This window comes from Argiope bruennichi, chromosome 7, assembly GCF_947563725.1.
Source record: "Argiope bruennichi chromosome 7, qqArgBrue1.1, whole genome shotgun sequence".
Classification (NCBI taxonomy): Eukaryota; Metazoa; Arthropoda; class Arachnida; order Araneae; family Araneidae; genus Argiope; species Argiope bruennichi.
This window is the reverse complement of record NC_079157.1, coordinates 70643384-70665884: the sequence shown is the minus strand read 5'-3', so window position 1 is coordinate 70665884 and position 22501 is coordinate 70643384. Positions and strand designations below refer to the sequence as shown.

The 22501-nt window shown below is 30.0% G+C and overlaps 1 protein-coding gene across 1 annotated transcript in view; it reads right to left on the bottom strand.

The window, feature by feature from the left end:
• LOC129975118 (trichohyalin-like) overlaps positions 1–22501 on the bottom strand; it is a 65632-nt gene that overhangs the window by 1861 nt on the left and 41270 nt on the right. The window contains exons 10-25 of the mRNA XM_056088062.1: positions 21976–22165; positions 19690–19957; positions 18703–18828; positions 16584–16757; positions 15720–15869; positions 13735–14073; positions 12368–12553; positions 10819–10980; positions 9179–9451; positions 8677–8844; positions 6934–7200; positions 4990–5157; positions 4816–4902; positions 3568–3653; positions 2309–2614; positions 1484–1681 (exon numbers count right to left, since the gene is read on the bottom strand). Of these exons, the coding sequence (XP_055944037.1) occupies positions 1484–1681; positions 2309–2614; positions 3568–3653; positions 4816–4902; positions 4990–5157; positions 6934–7200; positions 8677–8844; positions 9179–9451; positions 10819–10980; positions 12368–12553; positions 13735–14073; positions 15720–15869; positions 16584–16757; positions 18703–18828; positions 19690–19957; positions 21976–22165 (3148 nt within the window). The remainder of the gene's footprint in view (positions 1–1483; positions 1682–2308; positions 2615–3567; positions 3654–4815; positions 4903–4989; positions 5158–6933; positions 7201–8676; positions 8845–9178; positions 9452–10818; positions 10981–12367; positions 12554–13734; positions 14074–15719; positions 15870–16583; positions 16758–18702; positions 18829–19689; positions 19958–21975; positions 22166–22501) is intronic.

Below are 22501 nucleotides of genomic sequence, written 5' to 3'. Positions count from 1 at the left end.
GACATACGATATTTAAAAATACTAACACTGTAGCATGGAACAGTTCTAAATAATCCGAGTTACCCTGCAATATTACTATAATATTCACGATATTGTATATTATCATTCATCATGAACATATTGTATAATATTATCATTCATCATGAACATATTGTATAATATTATCATTCATCATGAACATATTGTACAATATCTTTGTGATAATAGGATAAAGCACATCAACTCCTATTTCAGCGTCTTACAGTCATAAGAAATACGGCTGTAAGTGACAGTCAGTTCACTAAACAATTTATCTGTCTGGATGGTTTTAAATATTTCCCATGTGATCATAATTCTTACGTAGCAGCTTCCTGTATACCACTAGTAATACAGATAGTTCATATTGAATGGGACAAAAAAATAGTATAGAATTAATTCTGTAATTAATTTATTCAGTTGAAACAAATTTATCTGAAATTATAACTGCGAGTTTCATCTGGCTTCAGTAAAATTTGTCCAGTAACAAAATCGCCGCTAAGAGAAAGCGTTAGACGCCGTTATTATTAAAAAGGCGTCATTTATACAGGAGAAATCGTTCTGTGTTTTGAAATATGCGAAAACATCTTCATTAATCTTCGTTCAAAGATATTTTCGTACAGCATTTGGTTTTAAAAAAAATCACCGAATCGTCACAACATCGAATGATGGTGAAATAGTTTCAGAACCAGGGGTGGTGCTTATATAAAAAACAGCCTAAGACGAAACTCCATCAAAGCCTCTGTTATTGAAAAAAATTGGGAAACATTTTCAAGAAGTTCGGAAAAATCAAGGCATCGTGCGTTTTCCAAACTGAGTGTGCCTCAGATAACAATATAGTGTGTGCTGATATATTGGACTCATTAACAAGAGATAATCTATCACGAGTTTGGCAATTCTTGGAATATCGCTTAAATATTTGCCGTGTCACCGAAGGGGAACTCATAGAATAGCTATAGAAATTTGGTTAATCGTAATTCCATTGTAAATTTGAATAAACAAATTAAATTAATTAAACGTTCATTGGAATATTTTATTTTTGTCCCATTCAACATGAATCACCCTATATTAACATCTAAGTTTGAAGCTATACGAAGGCTAATTAGGGTGGACCTCATACTTGTAGTCCATGACCGGATGACACGAATGATACTTGAATAGGGAAACTCCCTTTCCACATTTCCATTTCATACCAAAAATTTTCATTCAGTCAGCAAAAAATTAAACTGTTTAGGGGTTTTTATTGTTAAAATTTACGGGAAAATTAGTTTTATAAATTAAAAGAGAAACACTTTTACTAAACTTACTTAAAGTATTAAGTTGTTTTTTAAAGATTTATTTAAGTTATGCTTCTCCTTTATTAAAAGCTCAAAAGCTAATAATATATTGTAAATATTTTCTCAGAGTAATGAATTTCGTATGAGTAAGAAAAATTAAGCTTAAATTTCTTCTTTCATTCGATTCTTACCGTAGGGATTTCAGTTTCTCTTTGAAGGTCTTTCTCTGCTGCTGCGTTGCCATGGGCACACTTTCTGAACTACCTCCTGGATCGACGCTGCCTTCCCTCGATGAGTATGGAGCTTCACTGTCTGTTGTCATACCACTCATGCCACTTGGCGTTTGTACCATGTACCGTCTTCGGTTGTTTCGAGAGATTCCGCCGTACCTAAGGGAAGCAGGATTATTCAATTTATATATTTATTAATTCGCTCAGAATTATTGTTTCAGAAATAATTTCACTAAATTCAAAAATTGTGAAAAAGTTCTATTAACACTTTTTAAGATTTGATTCAAGTTTCACGAAAAGAAAGATGGAGAGGTGTGTTTTTGTGGGATCAATTGCTTCTTTTAATTTAAGTGCGTTTATTGTTGATGAATTTCAGTAGATTGTAGTACTAAATGATTCAAGAATCAGTCAATGAAATTTTTTTTTGCTAATTTCTGACAGCAAATTATTGTATAAAAGAATTGTAAATAGTTTCACATGAGTTCACTGCTTTTTATTGTTTTTATTTTAGTTGTAGAAACCCTTGCCAAATGCGAGTATTGGTTTATTAATTAAACACAACGCAGGTTACATGAACATCAGCTGAAATTCTTCGGAAAACCACCCCTTATTTTGAAATAAGCTCTTCATTCATAGAAATCAAATTAACTTAATCATACTTAGTTCATGGAATTTGAGTGAGGAATTAATGTCTGGGTTATTTAATAGATCTTCTGCTATAGCGGTGTCAGATATTTTGTCAGTTTTTAATTTACCTGAAAATATGCAAATGTAGTAAATTTTTACCTGTATTCCGAATCGGGCAACGATGAATCCGTTTCATATCCATATCCACCCAGACTCAACAGACTTCCTGCGGGAGTGGAAGTAATACTCTCTCCTTCCGACTCCCAGATCTTAAGTCTCTGTTCGTGAGTGGTGCCTGACAAAGCATGGTCCAGGGACATGGACTTTCTTTGCAGGGCTTTCTGTCTTGGTGGTGGACGTATGATCATGCTGGGAGGAGCCACGGGATAATTGGTTATTCGTTGAGGATTGTTCCATCTCTGCATGGGATCTTGAGAGTGACTGACGTCCTGAGCTGAGACAGCCCTAGAGAGAAAAGGATATGGATTATTTCGCGAAAATTTTATGGAATCTTTATAATCCTTTAAAATAAAAATTGCGATAAAAATTTTAAAATTTGTATTCTAAAATCACGTTTTATTAAAAAGAATGTATAGTTATGCATCAAGTCTGTTATTTAAAATTTTTTCGCAATAGTCTCGTAGTTATGTATTATAATCATGGCTGTATCTTAAAACTTTGACAAACTCATCATATTTTGGAATTTCACCCATAGTACTTGCATTCGTTGTTTGCATCATCCTTTGCTTGAAAATAAAATTGAAATAAACCAAAAAATTAGTTAAGATTTTTTTATATATATTTTAACAATTTCTACAATATGTCCATCATAAAGAATAACCATTATTATCTTATCCGACAACTTTAATCAGATTACTCTAATTTCCTGTCACTCAGAGGAAAATAAGTCTTCCCTCAGCTTTTAGATGATAATCCACAAAAAATTTAAGAAAATGTGAATATTTCGCTTTTTTTAGTTTTTATCGACTGTTTTTCTGCAAGTTAATTACAAAGAAACTAAGAACTACAGACTATGTTTTATTAATACTTAACACATACTCTGCAGCTTCCGTTGCTTTAAAAATATCATTTACTATGTAAAAACTGAATGATATTCTATTTGCCTAGATTCTAGTTGTGTATCCTTGCAAGTTCAGTTCGTCAATTGTGAGAGTGACCATAATCAAGTTTTCCAATAAAATTGACTGAAAGGGGCGAATTACTGCCACTTCTTTTTTCCCCCAAATAATGCCTTTCAAAATCGTTGCTTTCACATAATTTACAATAATAACATTTTATTTATCGAAATATTTAAATGGCTGTAAAACTAGCTTAAAACATTTTACTTGCATAAAATTCGTTCCTCAGTAATTTTCAAGATTAATTTTTTTCGTTCCTAAAACTCAAGAACTTCTCACCTTCTGAACGATGTGGTCCTTTTAAGGCGTTCATCTTCCTTTAGAATTTCTGCTGATTTCTGAAGCTCCATGAAACTCTGCTTTATCTATAACAGAGATTGAAAATGGATAATAAAGTTCCTGTTGTTTAAAATTGAAAAAAATGGTCATTTTATAATATGATCTCTATCTGTAATTGCAATAAGAATTTTCAGTAAAGATATCTGAAAAAATCACTAAATTAAAGCCTATATAATATTATTCAAAAAATATAAAGAATAAGTTTCAAACGCATATAAGAAAGAAAGAATTCTATAACCAATATAATTATTCGCGTATGATTACTTTGCTATTCTATTTCTTTTGTAATAGAGATATTGTGAGTATTCAAAAGGCAGATTGCCTCTTAGGAAGTACTTTTGTAAAAATTTCATGAGAAAGAGGAAAATCTTCAGTTAAATATTTATAAATTAAGCTACGCTTTAATGAGGGAATTTTGTAAACACATGAAACATTTGCTTAAAAAGGCTGATTCATTGATAGTAACTTATTTATTAGCAATGGAATTTTATGTAATGGATACTGCAAGTAGGTAATTATAAATCAGTTGTTCCCCCCAAAAAACATAATTATTCGTTTCCTTCTATTTTTGGAAATTATAAGCAAAGCCTAAATAACGTTTTTAATCACCTGTAGCAGATTGTAACCTAGACAAATGTTGCACTTATGTGCACTTATGCATATTGCGCCAATTCTTAATTTCCTAATTGTAATATTCACTCAACAACATGATTTTTATATCTTTCCTTTATTCATCGTAGAAAATTATTATTTTATTTAATCTTTCAATTTCTATTCTTATCTAAAATTGCTCATTTGTTTTATTAAGTATATTTTATCATTTGACAAATAAAGTTGGAAACAATTTTCTTTTCCACATCTTCAGCCTCATTTGAAAATAAAAGGAAAAATATATATAAAAAAAATACTCTCCTTCTATTTAGATACTAAAAGAAATACAAAATGACTTTGATTTGAAAGCATATTTGAAACATACTATCAATATTTTGAATTGTGAATTTTTTAAAAATATATTTATTTTTTTATGTTTAATAGATCCATAATAAAAGGACGAAATTACATGCAATACAAATTTTGAAGAAACATTTTTTCTTATATTTGTATAATAGTATTTGACAAAACGTATTCTGAAACTAGTTGATTTATTAAATTGCTACATATTTATATTCCAATTAAAAATGTGTTTACCTTATTCATCGTATCTTTGAATTCTTGGGTCAGTGGCATATTGGGTTTATTTGCATTAGTAGCCACGTCAGCACTCACTTTCTCAACCTAAAATAGAAATAACGTTACTCAAATAATTCTACAAAAAATAATTCTTCTGTTGGTATTGTGATTTGTGGTTATTTATTTACTCACGTCTTTCACAATATCGCTGATCTTGGAGTGCAGCTGAATGGCCGTCTGCAACCTCTGTCTCCATTCTTCGCGTTCCTTCAACAGAATTTCTCGTTCCTTCTTCATTCGGTCGTATAATCCTCTTAATTTGGCATGATTCTCTCGTATCTCCAGTAGGCTGCTGTGCAGCTATAGTAGGTAATATAAGATGTAATATCGAAAAAAAAAGCAACTAGAGATTTTGAAAATACAAATATAAAATCACATCAGATCTGCAGTTATTTGCATTATATTCAATGTGACTCAGAACTCATTGAGCAAATGGGAAGAATAATAGTGCACATTACAACAAACATTTTAATTGGTAATGTATGAGTACAACTGAAGCTTTCAGGAACAAACTCAAGAAATAGACAAAAAAAAAAAAAAATTACATCATCGATGATAGGTTCTTTTTTTCTAGCAGTATTTACAATTAACATTTAAAATGCGCTTAATAAAGTTAATTCATATTTGACAGTGTTAAAAGACTGAGTGGTGTATACAGGGGTGTTTGTGGGACCCCAAAAAATCCCCTGAAACTTTTACGGACTTACTACCGACATTTTGGAGTTTCGAGAAGGGGGGGGGGGGGAGAAATGAAAAATTACGATTATGAAGTATTGAATGACCTAATTATAAAAGTTCAATGAATTGCTTTTTTTGCAAAATTAATAACCATTAATTTTGCAAAATTAAGACCTTTGAACCCAGGTCACGTGATCGCACATCTGGTCGAACGAAGTCTCTCCCTTTTTTTTCTGCCGCCACTACTTGCCGAAAAGAATCCAGAAGAGAATGTCCGAGAACCGGGGGAATGAGTCATAACTCGCAATAAGGAAAGAACAAAAAAGAAGTTTTTTCCCCCTTTTCACGCATTATCACTGCCTTTGGAGAAAGAAAGGAAAAGTTTTCACCACACACACTGACCTTGCGTTTTCTGCTTTCAAAGCAAACAAAATTACCCAGATCAAAATAAATAATTCATTATTATTCCTTTTGAACGACGATCCCCGGAATTTCCGGGTATCGAAGTTCAAAATCCCCGGAATTCCGGGGTTTCCCCGGAGCACAAACACCCCTGTGTATAGTTCAAAAATTACAATATTAAAAGGATGACCAAAATAGTAATTTAATTATCTCGCCAATCATGAATTACTGCTGACGATTACCATTTTGAATAATGATTTACAACATGTCTATAAACAAACCATTGTCAATAATTTTATAAGTAAACATTCCAAATTTAATAGCCTGTCTGTTTCATATTTGTGCTTCGACGCTTAATTTATGCTCATGCATCCTTATACAAAAAAAAAAAAAAAAAAAAAAAAAAATGACTAAATTGTCCCCTTTATTAAAACTTATCCTAAGATATCTGAATCATTCAATATATGCTATTTTATAATTCGAATTACTGATGACAACTCATTTTTTTTGTATCTACATTAATATAATCCCAGAATTATCCCTGAAAAAATTAAATTTTGAATGTCAAAAAGAAAATCCAATGCGATTGACATAATATCATATGAGAAATTGTTCTTACATTGGCCAATTTCGGACACAAATTCTAAAATCGCATTCAATTCAGAATCAAATCATTCATATTCTAAAACAAAGATGATAAGTGATTCAAGATTTCGAAAAATAAAGGTAGATTGTAATTCAAATAAGTAAGATAGGTATTTTTTTAAATAGGTTTAGATTTTTTTTATTGAACATTAAAATATCGAGCCGTATCGAGTATCGAGCCGTAACTTCAGACTTTAGGTTTCCCTTTAGACGGTTTAAGTATTTTATAAAGAATGTAGTCACTTAATGTTCACTAATGTAATCACTTAATGTTTTCTTTACAAATTCAAATTATGTATGCATAAAAATGCCAAAAAAAATTCATATTCGTTGGTGGGTTTTCGAAATTACCTCGCTCATCTTTCTCCTGCTGTCTTGGTGGTCTTTCTCTGTGGCGCTTCTCATGTCCAGCAGCTGCTTCCTGATGGCTTGTTTCTCCTTCTGTCTCTCGGTTTCCGTCTTCGCCACACGCTCTTTCAGATCAGTCACCATCTTCTGACTCTCGGACAGAAGATTCTGTAATTCGGTCCTCTCCTTCTCCCATGTGAGTTCCAGACGCGTTTTGGCGATATTGCGCGTCTGGCCTCTCGTCGATTCCAGAATCTTCTGCTCTTCCAGCTAGGAAAAAATATGCGCAATAAAGAGCAAGTATTTAGCGTATTATTGCGTAGACTTTAAAAAACATCAGATCTGAATCAGTTTTAGGTTTCTAATTTTTATAATCACCTCAAACACTAGATATTAATGCAGGCATACGGAAAAAAAAACTGAATGATCAGAACGCCGTGTTAACATAAGCTGGGACTATAGTTTATTCCTAAAAGTCATCACCAACTACGGCACAATCTCTTCCGTAAAAGACACGTACCAGCGTCGGTAAGGAATAGCTAAAACCTATACCATTTCTATACTCACCAAGATGGCGAAAACAAACTCCCATACTGGAAGTTTTTTATACTGATATCTAAAGTGCCCCCAGGTGGGAGACAAAGCTTAAGGGTAAATTGAAAAATAAGGTAAAATGTCAATTTCTTTATTACTTATATAACGCCTCTCCAAAAAAATTAAATTTCTCGCATTTTGCAAACGTAAACTCTTCTGTAAATGCACTTCCCAAAAAATTGCCTGGATTTCGGGAAACGATTTTATTTTCTTTTACAACTAGTTTAGCATTATGATTATGGACTGCATTTCAAAATCTTTCTCATTACTGAAATATTTCATTCTTTTAAAGGCCTTCATTTTACGCATAAAATTGTGAAGAAAAAAATTTTATATCCCTGTGAGATATTCCACCAATTCTCTTAGATGTCTCAAACATTCAATTTCCAAAATTTCTTTTCATTCTTTAAATAGTCGTAGTTGCAACTATTGGACAATCGAAATGAACAACAACATGTGTGATTAATCAATTTCTTTCGAGTCGTGATCATTGGATGCAAAACTAACTGTTCAACTATTTGTCCGTAACAGTTTTTCTGTATTAAATCATTTTGCATTTCTGAAATAAATATCTCCATCTAAATTTGTATAATACTATCTAAATATAAAAATAGACATATCTCTGCTAATTTTGTAGATAGAAGCATGAAATCTTTGCATGTGCATAGATGAATGTGACAGGAACTTTTTATTAAATTATTCTTTTACCATTAGGGGCCTATATAAAAAAAATAATTTTTTAAATTTTTTATTATTAACCTCGACAAAAGTCGAAGTATTTATTTACAATTGATCATTTTATTTATTGAAACTTTGTAACTGGAAATATATGTTCAGGTGCAATGTTTAAGGTGTTTGTTCCTTTTTTTTTTTTGGAACGCCCTATATTTGAGTAAATAACTCTCTTAAATTTTAAAAGCGCTACATAAATAAAACTCTAAATAATTTCTCATGAGAAAAAAAAAGGCAGAAAATGTACACAATGTGAAAGTTTTTTCTCTTTGTAAATTAAAAATTATCCCTATTTTTTCCTTTTATGTTTATGATTTTCCTTTATTTAGTTTTCTCTTTATTAATAAAAAATATTGAAAATAGTGTGGCATAGATAATATTCTGCATGAACCAAAACTGAAAGGAATAAAGGGAAACTACCTGATTTATCTTAGATTTCAGCTCCGAGATTTGAATTTCAAATCCATTCTTATCTGTCTCGATCTGTAATTTTAGATTCTTGTTTTCTAACTGTGCGTCGTCCAGCTGTTCACGGACATCTTCCAGCTGATATCTGAGCTCCTGCACTTTGCGCCGAGCTGCATCAGCCTTAATAAACAATATAAATTATTAAATAAACGATATTTTGATGGCTTATAAATCTTCAAAATATAAATAAAAAGAACAGAAGAATGAACTTTTTGAGTAATGGGAATATCTTCCATAATTTTTTTTTTTGTAATTTAGTATTACATCTATTTAACTCATTATATCCGCAAAAGTAGTACAAAAATTCAATTATTAGTTAATAAAATCTTTAATTTGTAAAATTTCTGTAAAAAGTTTAATAAAACATTTCAATACCAGTCAAATTTAGATCATTCCACTGAAATACAATTATCCAGATTTCCAATCCAATGAATTTTGAGGCAATCTCACTGACCTCTTCCCGATGTCTGGCCCTTTCCCTCTTTAAAGAACCAGTCCTCATTTCTTCCGCATTTCTCTCTACCGAAGACAGTTGCGATTTGAGACGATCTCTTTCTTCAGCCAGACTGGCTATTTGTGTCTGCATACTGGTGATCTCGGAGGACATGAGAGTCATCCGGCCTTCGTAGTCGCGCTTTAGAGCCTCCATCTGATTGTCCAGCTTCGAATCACCTGTCGAGATGTGCTGCCATGCCGAAGACCGATCCACGGCTTCAAGTGCTTCGACCTAGCATAGAGTGAATGAGGTTGAAATGTTATTCATTTTGATATGGAATAAGATCTATTCCAATATCTGTTATTGAGTTTTATTTTACATTATAGTTTTTCTTCAATTGATAAGATATTTTAATTAAGCATTCAAAAATACTTTACGGATGTGAGATTTTTATCTTTAAAACTGGAATTTTTTCCTATGTCATACTTTCTAACATTGACAGAATTTATTATTAGATTTTAATAATAAAATAATATTAATTTAAATAATAAAACAAATTATTTACGAATAAAACTTTTTAATGGAGAGATTTCATACTTGCTAATTTCAAGGTTGAAACAAGCTTGATATCTATTAATATAAAATGTATTCGAATATTTTTTTGCTAAATGTATCATTATAGAAGTAAAGTGCTTTATTTCAATATGCATGGAAACAAGAAGGTATATTGTTTAGATGGTGTTTAAATTGTCTTATTAACAGTTGTACTGATTAAATAAATGATACCAAATCCTCTTCAAATCATTGAAAATTATAAATCTTAGGAAATGCTCGCAGATCTTTTCAAGTTTGTAACTATAGAAGTGATTTTATGTAATTGCATTTAAAACAATCGTATGCATTTTATGTACATTGAATCAATCGCCAATAAAATATTGATTGGGATTTCTAAGTTAAGGATGAGAAATTTGTAGTAGTTAATTGTTGTTTTTTCGGTGGTAGCTGCTGTGGGCTTTGTGATATTCAGATTAATATATAAAAATTATCTTCGGTGTAATTAAAAATATTATCTCAAGTTTTATGAGTCAAACTTTCATAATGATACTTAAAATTTCAGCATTTCAAGGTCGGTCTGTAATTACTGTTATTTTATGGAATATTTATTACAATGATTAAATGGAGTTGTGGGTCTATTACTACTATTCTGTCCGGTTAACATTTTGGTTAGTTTTCAACTGAATTGATCATCAGAATACCTAAATGTAAGACGTTGTTTAAATGTTGTGGTTATTAATTGCAAAAACATTTATAAAATATTTACGAGATTTTGTATTTGAAACAAAACTTGTAATTTCATTGATATCATACTTGAAAAATACGGTATCTACGATATTAATAGGTGGTACGGATTTAAAATAAGTATTCAAAATTTTCTTTTATGCTTATAAACGTTACGAACATTTAAAAGTTTTTTTTATTATCTGTAGCATGACTTATTTCTTCTTTGTAAACGAAAGCATTATAAATCAGATTAAATTTATTTAAGTAATGCTGTGAATTTGCAATGAAACTTTTAAAACCAAAATCCCCCCCCCCCCGGAAAAAATCGACCATTTTGTTTATTAAACCCGATTTATCCTTAAATAAAATGCTCTCACCTTCTTCATAAGCCTTTCTCTCTCCTCTTTCAGATATTTCTCTTCTTTTTTATATGATTCAATAAGTGTTCCTTTTTCTTCGATTAGATCTTGAAGACTTCTTTTCTCTTGTTCTACAGATTTTAATCTTTCCAGGCGTCTTGTTAATTCTTTCACTCTCTCCTGAAATGAAAAAAACACATTAAATACTTCCATTTTTGAATAGAAGTTACTATTGATTTGAGAGTTGATACAATTAAACTAGTTTTCATAATTACATATTTTAAAAGAATGTGATGTTGTGAGCTTGAATGAGAATGAAAATCTCATAATAAATCACAAGGACAAATAATAATTATAACTGTTTTAATAATTAATCGATAGATATATCGATAGCAAGCTTTACAAATAAACTTTAGGTTTTATATCTTCAAAATAGATGTTCGATCTATTAATAATATTACATTGAAATAATTGCATTTTGCTAAGCTATACTTAAATTCTAAAAAGCATTTATTTAAATATAAATTTGAAATAATGATATGTTTCGCTCATTGAGTTTAAGATATATTTTCTATGATATATTTGGTTTTCAAATTACATGAGCATAACAAATTCTTTCTATGAAAATGCTGTTTTTATTTGAAAGAATTATTTATATTTCTATTGTTTTATATATATATTACTTCTTTTTCATTATATATGAGCTGGAATTAAAAAAAGATAAAGTAGAAATTCGAATCGATTCTCAGTTTAATACTGATGACACAAGGATCAGTTTTAGCTTTTATAGAAAGTTTTAAAAAATCATTGAAATATAAGGTACTTTTAATGCCTTTTATGATTAATATAAATTAAGATTAATTTACTTTAATTATATATCGTTTCTTTGGAAACAACACGAAGTATGTTTGGTACGGTAATTTTATAGTTTTGAATTCCGCTCAGATAACAATTACGACATTTGTACAGAAGGCCCCTCTTCAAGCTTCTGCATCACACTAACGGAGGAACGTTCGACCTACTATGCTATACTTAAGATCAGCCAGGTTTGCATACACGACTAGGGGGAATCAAGTTTCACACTTGAAGCTCTTTGGCTCTGAAATCGATAATTTATCGCTAAGCCACAGCAATTCAAGATTAACAAAGAAGAGTTGTAATAAAATAATATAAATATTTTGTTTATTATCTGGCCCTATAAAGCTCAGACACATATTTCAATGCATTTGCAAGAGCATAATCTGTAACCTAAAGTTATAGCATTATAACGTTACGAAATTAATATTGGTTGGCTAAATTAGCATTCTATCTTAAAATTCTCCAAATCAGGAAATTTGGAGAAAAATCTAAATTTTTAACTGTTATCAGATACCACTTGAATCGACATCCTTTTTCCGAAATTCCTCACAGAACTCAAAAGAGGACGCTTCGTTTCAATAAATTTTATTTACCCCAAATCTACGCACATGACTGATCTTTGAATGAATCTCGAACCTATGACCCTCCCATCCCGAACGTATATTATATCACTACTGTCATTCGTAAGACTTTAAAAACAAGTTCTTACTTGTAAATCCAGCTTCTCCTTAATCCAGCTATCTTGCTTATTGTTGTAAGATTCTTTCACTGATTTGAATTCGAAATTCAGCTCATTATATTCTTTTCTTATCCTGCTTAGGTTAGCTTCAGCATCTTCTTTTTCTTCGACGAGTTTTGCCTTTGTTTTTACAAAGTCGTCTTCCAACTGGTCATACTGTAATCCAAAAATTCAATTTAAACTTTTAATAAGTCAAGATTACAAAATAAAAGTAAACAGTGTCTAGCAAATTAAACCGCATGCTCTACCCTATGATTTAGTGATATTAATCTTGTAAATTTTAAGCATCCTTGACATTTTTCGTTGAATGCTTCATTGTTATAAAAACATGCATAACTAACATACAATTGTTTATTTTTGCTGAAGTAAACAAGCAAACTCGTTGAAATTTTTTTCGTAGCTCCATTTATAAAAAATGCCTGTCATTTGAAGAACAGCAAAATACTGAATAGATCCTGAATATGAGTCGTTATAAGCGCCTCTACAATGATATTTATTATATTATGAATAATCACATCGTATAATTCGATTTTGTCACTGTTGTGTCAGCGGCAAGAAATATTTCTATATTTGCTTATTAGTCCAATATATTTTCATAGAATTGGTATCTTTTCCTAATAAAAGGAAGAAAAGAAATGCAGTTTTTCCATAAATTTAAGAAGTTTAAATATACTTCTTCTCCTGAAAGGACAAGAATATTTTATTAGTTTGAATCATTTTACAATGAGAATGTGTACAATCAAATTTTATAGAGTAGGATATCTACTACTGTAATTTGACCTTATTGGATGACTTTACAAAAATGTATAGCTTATAAATAATTTACAATATTAGGCTTTATCTGTCTTAAATGTTTGATTTATATACTCATATATTTGTCTATCTTTCTTACCTAATAAGTTCTAGCATGTTTATATTTTATAAGCTGGGTTTAAGTTATGATCGCTAAGCGATCGTTATTGCGATGTTATCAATTATATTGATGAAAGAAGGGTGAAACAATGCTGTTCATTGACGCTGAAATAATCCATGTTGAGTGGTATTAATAGCTATGTTCTAATATCATACCTTCAAAACTTCACATATAGAACAGAAATCAAACATACATTCTTTTAGCATGTCTCAAATTATAAAAGCAGCTGAAGATCAGGAACATGTTGAGTGGTATAATTTATGAACTGCCGATTCAGATTATTTTTTAATAGGAATTAATTTGAATTTCAGATTCTGCAAATTTTGTGATCATGTTCAGGCCTAAAAATACTACATTTCAAACTTTCAGGCCTGTTTGCCACGCTCATCGGACAAAAAGTGAGACCATAATGAGAGACTCTTACTCTAGATGTTAGGTGTTCATACTCGTCCTTCATTCTATCAGCTTCCTGCTCCATGATTCTGATCTTCTGTTGGAGGTTCTCCACCTCCTCCAACTGCATCTGCATCCTCCTCTGCTCCCTTTCCATGGCGACCACTTTCTCTTTGCTGAGCAGTAGCTCTTCTTCCTTTTGCTTGAGTATTTGTTCCGACTCCCTCTCAGCCTTCTCACGTTTCTTCACCTCAGCATGGATCTCGGACTCCAGGTTATCACGTTCCTTCTTCCATTCCTCTTTCTCTCGACGGTGCTCGGACGCCACTTTGCGAGACTTCTCGTTGGCTTCTCGCAAATTGTTCTCCAACTGAAAAAAGGAATATGAAATGTATTAAAAAATATTGCTACATTAAATGCATTAAATCACGAAGAAATTAAAATTCAGAATAATGATTTTAAAAAGTTATGCACCTAATCACATACATTACATTTTTTACTTCAACGATCGGCAAATTTTTTACTTAGATTATGACCATTATAAATTTGATGAATGGAGTATGAATAACCATAAAAGGTTTCTCCGATCCCCCCCCTCCCCCTCGACGATTTATGATAAATATGAATGACCGGAAAATCGCGACTTTGCGGGAACTAGGTTAAGTCCTAAGATCCATCACCAACCACCATACAACGCCTCCCATAGCAGGCATGTCCCGACATCAGTAGGGGGTAGCCTGCTCTGCACCATTTCTGCATATACTAGAGCATGAAGTATAAATGAAAAATTATAAAAGTTCTTAGTGCAGTGTCGCGTTATTTTTATCAATCTATTTAATACTAAAATGTAATACTATCCATATACTTATCAACAGAGTGTCCGCTCTTATCTTAGTCCAATAATTAGTTGCTAAAGTATTAGGTATTACAAATTAGCATATTTTTCCAGTAAAAAAAAAAAATGCTTAAATAATGAAAATACTTATATTTTATGTTTGTCCCAATAAATGTATTTTAAAAAGAATTCTAACGTTTTATTCGGTTCATTGTCCTATTAGCCATATTCAGGAGAAACAAATTGTTAATACACTAAAAGAGGTGATAAAATAATACACTATTTTATGGCTGAAATTCACAGAGTTATAGCTATTTAACATAAATTGGGTTCTATGTAAGTTCATTTTAAGGCACAGTATGAAAACATAACACGACACTGCATTGTTTCATTTCCCAAATGATCCCTTAAGATCTCTCTCGAGATTTTGAATTTAGTTGTAAAATTCTTATAAAATAGGGATTTTTAACATTTGTTAACTTAATAAAAATGTTTTATTCTTTTGGGTTTAAAATGTTGTGGTGTCAAGAATATTTTTTGTTAAATGTGATTGATAGCACGGTACTGCATAAAAAGTTAGATTTCGTAAATTTTTGAGAAATATATTTTTTTTATTGATTGAGTCAATATAATACTTCTAAAAATATTTAAATTAGTTGTTAAGCCATGATTAGAGCGGCTATTCCATATACTAAAAATAAACATACAATTTAATGCACTTCTTTGTATTAAGAAACTTTTCATGTAAGCAGGATTTCACTTATTCCAGGTATGTGAGCATATAAATTCTCAAAATTTAGGAATTTAAAAATCCGCATGAAAGCATGGACCCCTGCTATATTTATAAAATAATATATATAGTTTATCTTTCTTATAAATTAATGAACTAATATTACATATTACTAAGTTTTGCATTACTTAAAAGTCAATTTCTCTATAATTTTGCTTCAGACTGAATAATCTGTATTTCTTATTGTGAAATTAATTGAAAAACAAGATGTATATAAAAAATATTGAATGTTAAACAGTTGAAGAACACAATTATTTTTTCTTGAAATTAAGATATTGGACAACGAAATCCAAGGTATAACTTCCGAAGATATAATTGCTACTATACGATATTCATCATATTACCAAATATTTTGTCTTTTATAAAAAAGAAAAAGAACTTTATTACGTACTTTGTCCAGTTTCTCCGTGAGCTCCTGAGCTTTGTTCTTGGCGATTTTCTCATCTTCGCGGGCCAATTCCAAAGCCGCCTCTCCCTTTTCTCGAGCCTCCCTTACAGCGTTCTCCTTCTTCCGCTTGAATTCTTCACGCAATCGAGATTCCTAATAAAGGAATTACCAATCAAGAATGATTTTAGAATTTTTTAAACATGATAGCGTTTCAAGAAAGTTAATGATATTATGTTAAAAGAATATTTGATTTGTAACAATTACATTGAATAACGAAGCAGTGCATTACGTAAATCAAGTATATCATGCACATGCAAAGAGTGTGATTTGTTCAACTTTATAATTTTTCTACAGAATGAATTCTGTAAATTCATTTTCAATATATAATATGAACTATACCTGAAAAACGCTAACAACGAGTTTATGCTGTTCGTTTTATTCACTTCATTCGATACAAGAGCAAAAGATTTATATAAAAAATGTAAGTGCATTTATTAAAAGTTTTAAAATCGATAATAATATTTTTACATATATTTTTCGTTAATATTATTGATCTTTTTTAGAAGTTCAATAACTTACATATAATGCTCTTACAAAGTTTTTTTTTTATGTTGTTCAGAAGTCACAAGTACATCAAATTTCAGTAATGTAACTGATTACATTTAGAAAAATTTAGCATGTAGATTTGTTAAAAATATTCTTCAAAAATGGTTTCAACATAGAATCATCGTCTAAATTGTTTGATAAAAAATTCTCTGTATAATTCATGTGATAGCAGGAGTTTTTTTTTTTTTTTTTTTTTTTTTTAACGGAGTTTTTAATTCATATCTGCACTGGGTTGAAGTTAACAGGTGTTTCAATGCTCACTTTTTCAATGAATATCTTCTCGTTCTCTGTGATCTGGCGCTGGAGTTGTTCGATTCGGTTCTTGAGGTCGTTTATTTGTCTCCTGAGTTCCTCCCTCTCTCTGTTCCAGCTGGAATTTATTTCTGTCTGTCGTTGATCGGTGCTCTGCTTCAAACGACTCCTCTCTTCTTCCAACTGGTTTGAAAGAGAGAAAATAATATCAACCATAACAATTTTATACGGCACCAAATAGCTATTAGACATAAAGTAATTCTTCTTATATTTGTTAAACATTTTTTGTTTTGAATTTTGTCTCCTCTATTTTCGCTTTGAATTTGTATTAGAGAAATTTTTGGTAGAGTAGCAGAAAAAGAATGAATCCAATTTGGCCAATATAAACGAGTAAGAATTGTAATTTTTCATACTTACTACCTGAATTTTTCGAGGATTGAAATCAAATCTAAGTCTTTTTTTTTTAATTTCATCGAAAAATGTGGCAAATTTATTTTTACAAATTTTTTTGCACATCTAATGTTGCGAAATTGTTTTCTACGAATCGACAATATTAATTTTTAATTTTTTTTTGTAAGATGTAGTATGCGATGTAAATTGTATAATTGAACAAACAGATTTCCTTAAATAACTCGAATGTATTTGGATTAAAACAATTTCTTTAGGTTAATGTTCATTGTTTTAGATCAAAATTCATTGTCACGATATCGTCGATTAAAATCAAAAGTTAATTTTTAAAATATTATAATTTCCACGCTGAATAAAGAAATTTGACACTCGTTATCGTGTGATTCTTAAATATCAGTAAAAAGTAATAAATTATATCCAATTTAAATTAATTACTAAAAATGTAATTCCAGTTTAAAAATTATTTTTACCTATATCGAAGCTCTCTATCGAGTTGATTCAGAGTCTAATCTATTTTTCCATTTGACAACAAATCTATCCGTTTTCATTTGCTTCATTTTGTGGAAATTTATGTTGAATGCTTTGTTTTGTATCAATTAATATATTAGAATTAACAGAATAATAATTAGAATAATTTAATTACTGAATATAATAAATAATTTCTTTAATAGAATTTATTTATAAATTTACAGATAATAACAGCAACCAATTTGAATTAATACAATGAGGTTGCAGGATTTTAATCATTGCTATTGAAGATGCATTTCTACCTTTAAAATGAATATATGTGTAGATTAAATATGCGAAAAAAATGTATCATAACGAACGAATGTATCATACAATTATAATGATATCGTTGCACAAAAATATGCTAAAATTATCAGGTTATTTTCATAAAAACCTACATTTGTTTAGTTTTTCTTTTCCATAGTGTTTTGTATGCTGTATGAGTGCACATAAATTTTTTTTAAATAAATAAACAACCAAACAAAAATTCAAACAGGATAAGAATGAAGCTGCCTTTTCCTAAAAGAGATATATTTGTTGAATTAAATAAAAATGGAGGTAAAGTATTTATTGTCCAAATATGTATCTTTTTTTTTTGCAAGTGCGTGATAATCAAGAAAGCTTTGACTTTGACTTGGCGAACAAAAGCTTGACCTATTTTAACGTGGTGAAAGTGAGACAAAATTGGTATCTTTTCTTTTTTTATGCAATATGCTTTCAGTTAATAATTTTGGTGCTGATGAGTTATATTTAATCTCCATACTTAATAAAAAAATTCCTGTTAATTTAGAATAATACAGGTTAAGTACAAATGATAGATTCGATTTTAAAAAAATCATATTTTCGAAACTACTGCACATATTACAATAAATAATACTTGAATTTAAAGCGAATTATACCAAGTTTTTTTCAGAACCGTGATTCTGGAACCATGGATAGTATTACATTCAGAAGAGTGATGTTACAAAATGTTTGGAACGAACTGGACAAGCCGTGTACCGTGTAACAAGAGGGTCCCACACATCGAACATTTGTAACTGAAAAAAACTTGGTATATATCGCTTCAAATTCATGTATTATTTATTGTAATGTGTGCAGTAGTTTCGAAAATATGATTTTTTTAAAAATTGGGCCCATCATTTCTACTTACCCTGTATTATGATAAAAAAAAGAAAGATCAATAAATTGAGAGATAGCATTTAAAAAACCTTACATCATTTCGCAGTTGATTGCACTCTTTCCTCAGAGATACTAAATCTCTATCCGTTTTATCAACCTGGCTTCTTAGCTCAGCAGCCTTTGCATCTGCTTTCATGAGAAGACTACGTTGTTCTTCCACCTACATGAAAAGAGGGTCTATTAAATACCTTTTTTTGGTTGAAAATTATGGTTGGAAAATTTCATTTCGGTATATATATAATATTTCTATAGTTAATTTTTCCCCATAGATTGATAATACCACTTTTTTATATATTATCTGCTTTGACATTTTGTTTGCAAATATTTGTACAAAAAATTTTACTTTAAAATACCTTATTTAATTGGGAAGTGAATAAGATATATTGTTCAGTCCAACTGGGGATAGAACGATCAGTTCAATTCCCAATAATTTTTAGCTAGATTTTTTTTTCACTTGTTATATTGCAAAAACCAAATTCTTGTTCATAGCCTTAGAATACTAGTTTCAATCATCGAAAACTTTATTAATTTATTGAAACCTTCATTCAATTAATTTAAAATTTCGAGTTACCACCATCAATGATACATTTATTACAGAACTTAGTAATTTTAATTAATAATTGCTTTTGCACAATATGAGCATTTTTATATTTTTTTGTTGAAGAACTTTTCTTTTCTGATGGCATTTGACATCTGAATCGTCTTAACAATAATTCACTTTCATATATAATTTAAGGACCTTTAAAAATAGCTATGTTAAAAGAAAATTATCATGAAATAGAAATCATTTCAAACGATCAAGAAATTAGCTATCTAGATTCATTTTAGCAGGTTTAGAGATTGCAAATGGAAAGCAGTTTTTAATTATTATAAATTGACTACAAAAATAATTCTTTACCATCATAAGTTACTAATTTGTGTATTCCGTTTATTGATTCTGTAAAATCATTTTATTTGAATACACACTAAAATTACCAATTGAGATATTATTAATAAAAAAATACTTTGGTCTATAAATTACCTCCTTCTCTAAGTCTGCTTTCTGAGATTCTAGCAGTCTATTGGTCCTTGCCATGTCTTCCTTCAGAGCATTTGTTGTATTCAATTTTTCTTGGGTGTCTCTGAGACGCTGAATTTTCTTTTCTAAAGCTTCTTCTGCAGCTCGAGCTTTTCTCTCTGCATCTTCTTTTTCTAATTCAAGCTCATGAATCTTGCGCACTTGATCCACAGAAGCTCCACTCTGTCTGGAAATTTGAGACAGTTGGGTTTCTGCGACGGTTGCACGATTCCTGCAATATATATTTTGAGTTAAATCTTCTCAGAATTCGATGGGGATTTTTTAATAAGTAAAAAGATTTGCAGAAAGAGCTATGACGAATGATTGGCAATATTTTTAGTGTGGAGAGAGATGATTTTTTAATATATATTATTTTGTTTTTTAAAGTACAACATTGAGAACTTTTTTGTTCAAGTTGAATAGTCATTTTGGGAATAGTTGACTTGTTGAAAATGTTAAGAATGTCAAATGTCTGAAACAAAAATTGATATTTCTTTTATTCTATTTTTTCAAGACCTATTTTATGTGTAAGAAGAATCGAATTACAATGACCCTACTTAAATCAGATCAAAAGAAGATATATTAAGATTAGCTTCCCTAAACGAGCATTAACGATTTGTTGTTACATTCTGTTGTGAACATATTTTAAAATGTAGCTCTGCTTTAAAGAGTATTAATAATTAGCCTTAAAAAGATAATTTTTACAATGAAGATGACGAAGACTACAATATCTAATATCATGCTCTTGATACAAAATTCGATGTGACTGATTAAAATGAAAGGGACTGATTATGTCCTTTTTTATTGATATAAAAACCATCATCTGATATGATCACGAATCGAAATTTTTCACAGATTGCAGAATTAATAGACATTTATCTTTACAACTATTTCTTTAATCCAATTCCAATTGGAAACTTTCTTCACTTCATTATTAAAAGGTCACATTTATCATAAAACTCAATGTAATAGTGATTACTTTCATAACTCAATTAAATGCAATGGTTTTAATATCTTCACTTCCATACTTATAGAATAAACCACTATTATTAATTTGCGAATAAGATAAAGCTTAAAACTATAAGAAATATGCTTTCTTTGGTTAAGCTCAATTATCAAATCCATAAAAAAATAGTAAGATCACAGTTAAAGAACAAGAGCTGAAGTTTTCCCGATTTTTGAAAACGAAAATGTTGATTCCGCATCAAATTAATTGCTATTTTATCTCAAATGCTTCAAGATTTCTTTTGTTTATGAACTTCTTAATTTTACTTTTAGATTTTTATTTCGAGAGGAAAAAGCATCTGTTTATTTCGTAATTAGTAGGAGAAATAGGAGCCTATGGCAAATCCATATGTGATACTCTTAAAATCATCGTGTCATTTCATTCTCGTGAGTATCATCAAGAATATCAAGAGCGATACACTTTAATTTTATTTGAATAGGTTAATTAATAAGGGAAATTGCAAATTTGCATATTATGGTCCTTCTGAAGTTCCCGTAGTTTGCATTTGAGAATACCACATAATACAAAACGATCTGCGTAGTGTAGTGTGTCCAAAATTGAATTTTCGGATATCTGAGGAATATGGCACCACAATAACTCTTAATTCTTCATTTTACGTCGAGATATTTGAAACCTTTTTCGAACTAGAATTTCAAAGAGGAGGAATCAATAAGAAGGATATGTAGTTTCAAAACGATTGCTTCACTCTCATTAGTCTAAAGCGTCCTTGGATATTTTTTTTTGTTTCAATTCTTCATTCATTTATTTTTCACTTAGATATATCCTGTTGTCTTCTCGGGAAGCAGCTCTTTCCAAATAAGATTTTTTTTAAAAAATTTATCTTACATTTGAAATCACCTTTGTATGAAGACAAACTTCGTCATTAAAAAGCTTTGCATAGAATTGAAAATAATACAAAATCGAATTGAAGAAATCGATAAAGAAATATTTGAAAGAGTGGAAGGAGAGTTTCGAGAACAGCTGAAAATCATCTTAACTTGAAAAAAAGTGTTTTTCTTACCTGGATAACATGAAAATATTTGCATTCATTTGTTTAGAATGTGAGTTAATGAAAATTTACATCATAAGTAACATTATTTATAGGTCATGCAATTATATATTTATATAAAACTGCATCTTTTACAAAAATTTAATGGGCTAATATTTTTTTCAAAAAAACTGCGTGTTTATTTTGGACTAATTTGTTTTAATAAAGAGGAGTAATTGAGTAATTCATAAATTACTTTTGTGTATCTATTTCTTTATGAAGAGCTTCCTTGTCGTGTTTTGCTTTGTCAATTTCAAGCTGCAATCGATCTTCTTTGTGCTTCAATTCTTTCTGAGCTTCCTTTAGTTCTTTCTTGACTTTTTCTAGTTCTTCTTCAACCCCTTCCTGAATTACTTCTCTACTCCTCAAGTTTACTTGAAGTTCACCTGGAAATTAAAAAAAAACACTCCCTTGTTTAACAATTGCTACATTATCTTGTAGACATTTACGAGTTCCATTTATAAAGTTATTTTGCAGTAAATTTAAAAAAGAAATATTACCAAGAAACAGGAAGAAAGAAATGAACAATATCTTTTTTTATAAAAAGAGATAATGAAAGCAGTTCATATGTCGCTTAATCCCATGACAAACGTGATTTCTCATATCACTTAAACATGCATCTGTGGTATTTAAAACGAAGTAGTTTTCATTAGAATCTTCCAATTTGCTTCTATTTCATGCAACTTTTTGAGCAGAAATTAAGCATTATCGTACTCTTTTGC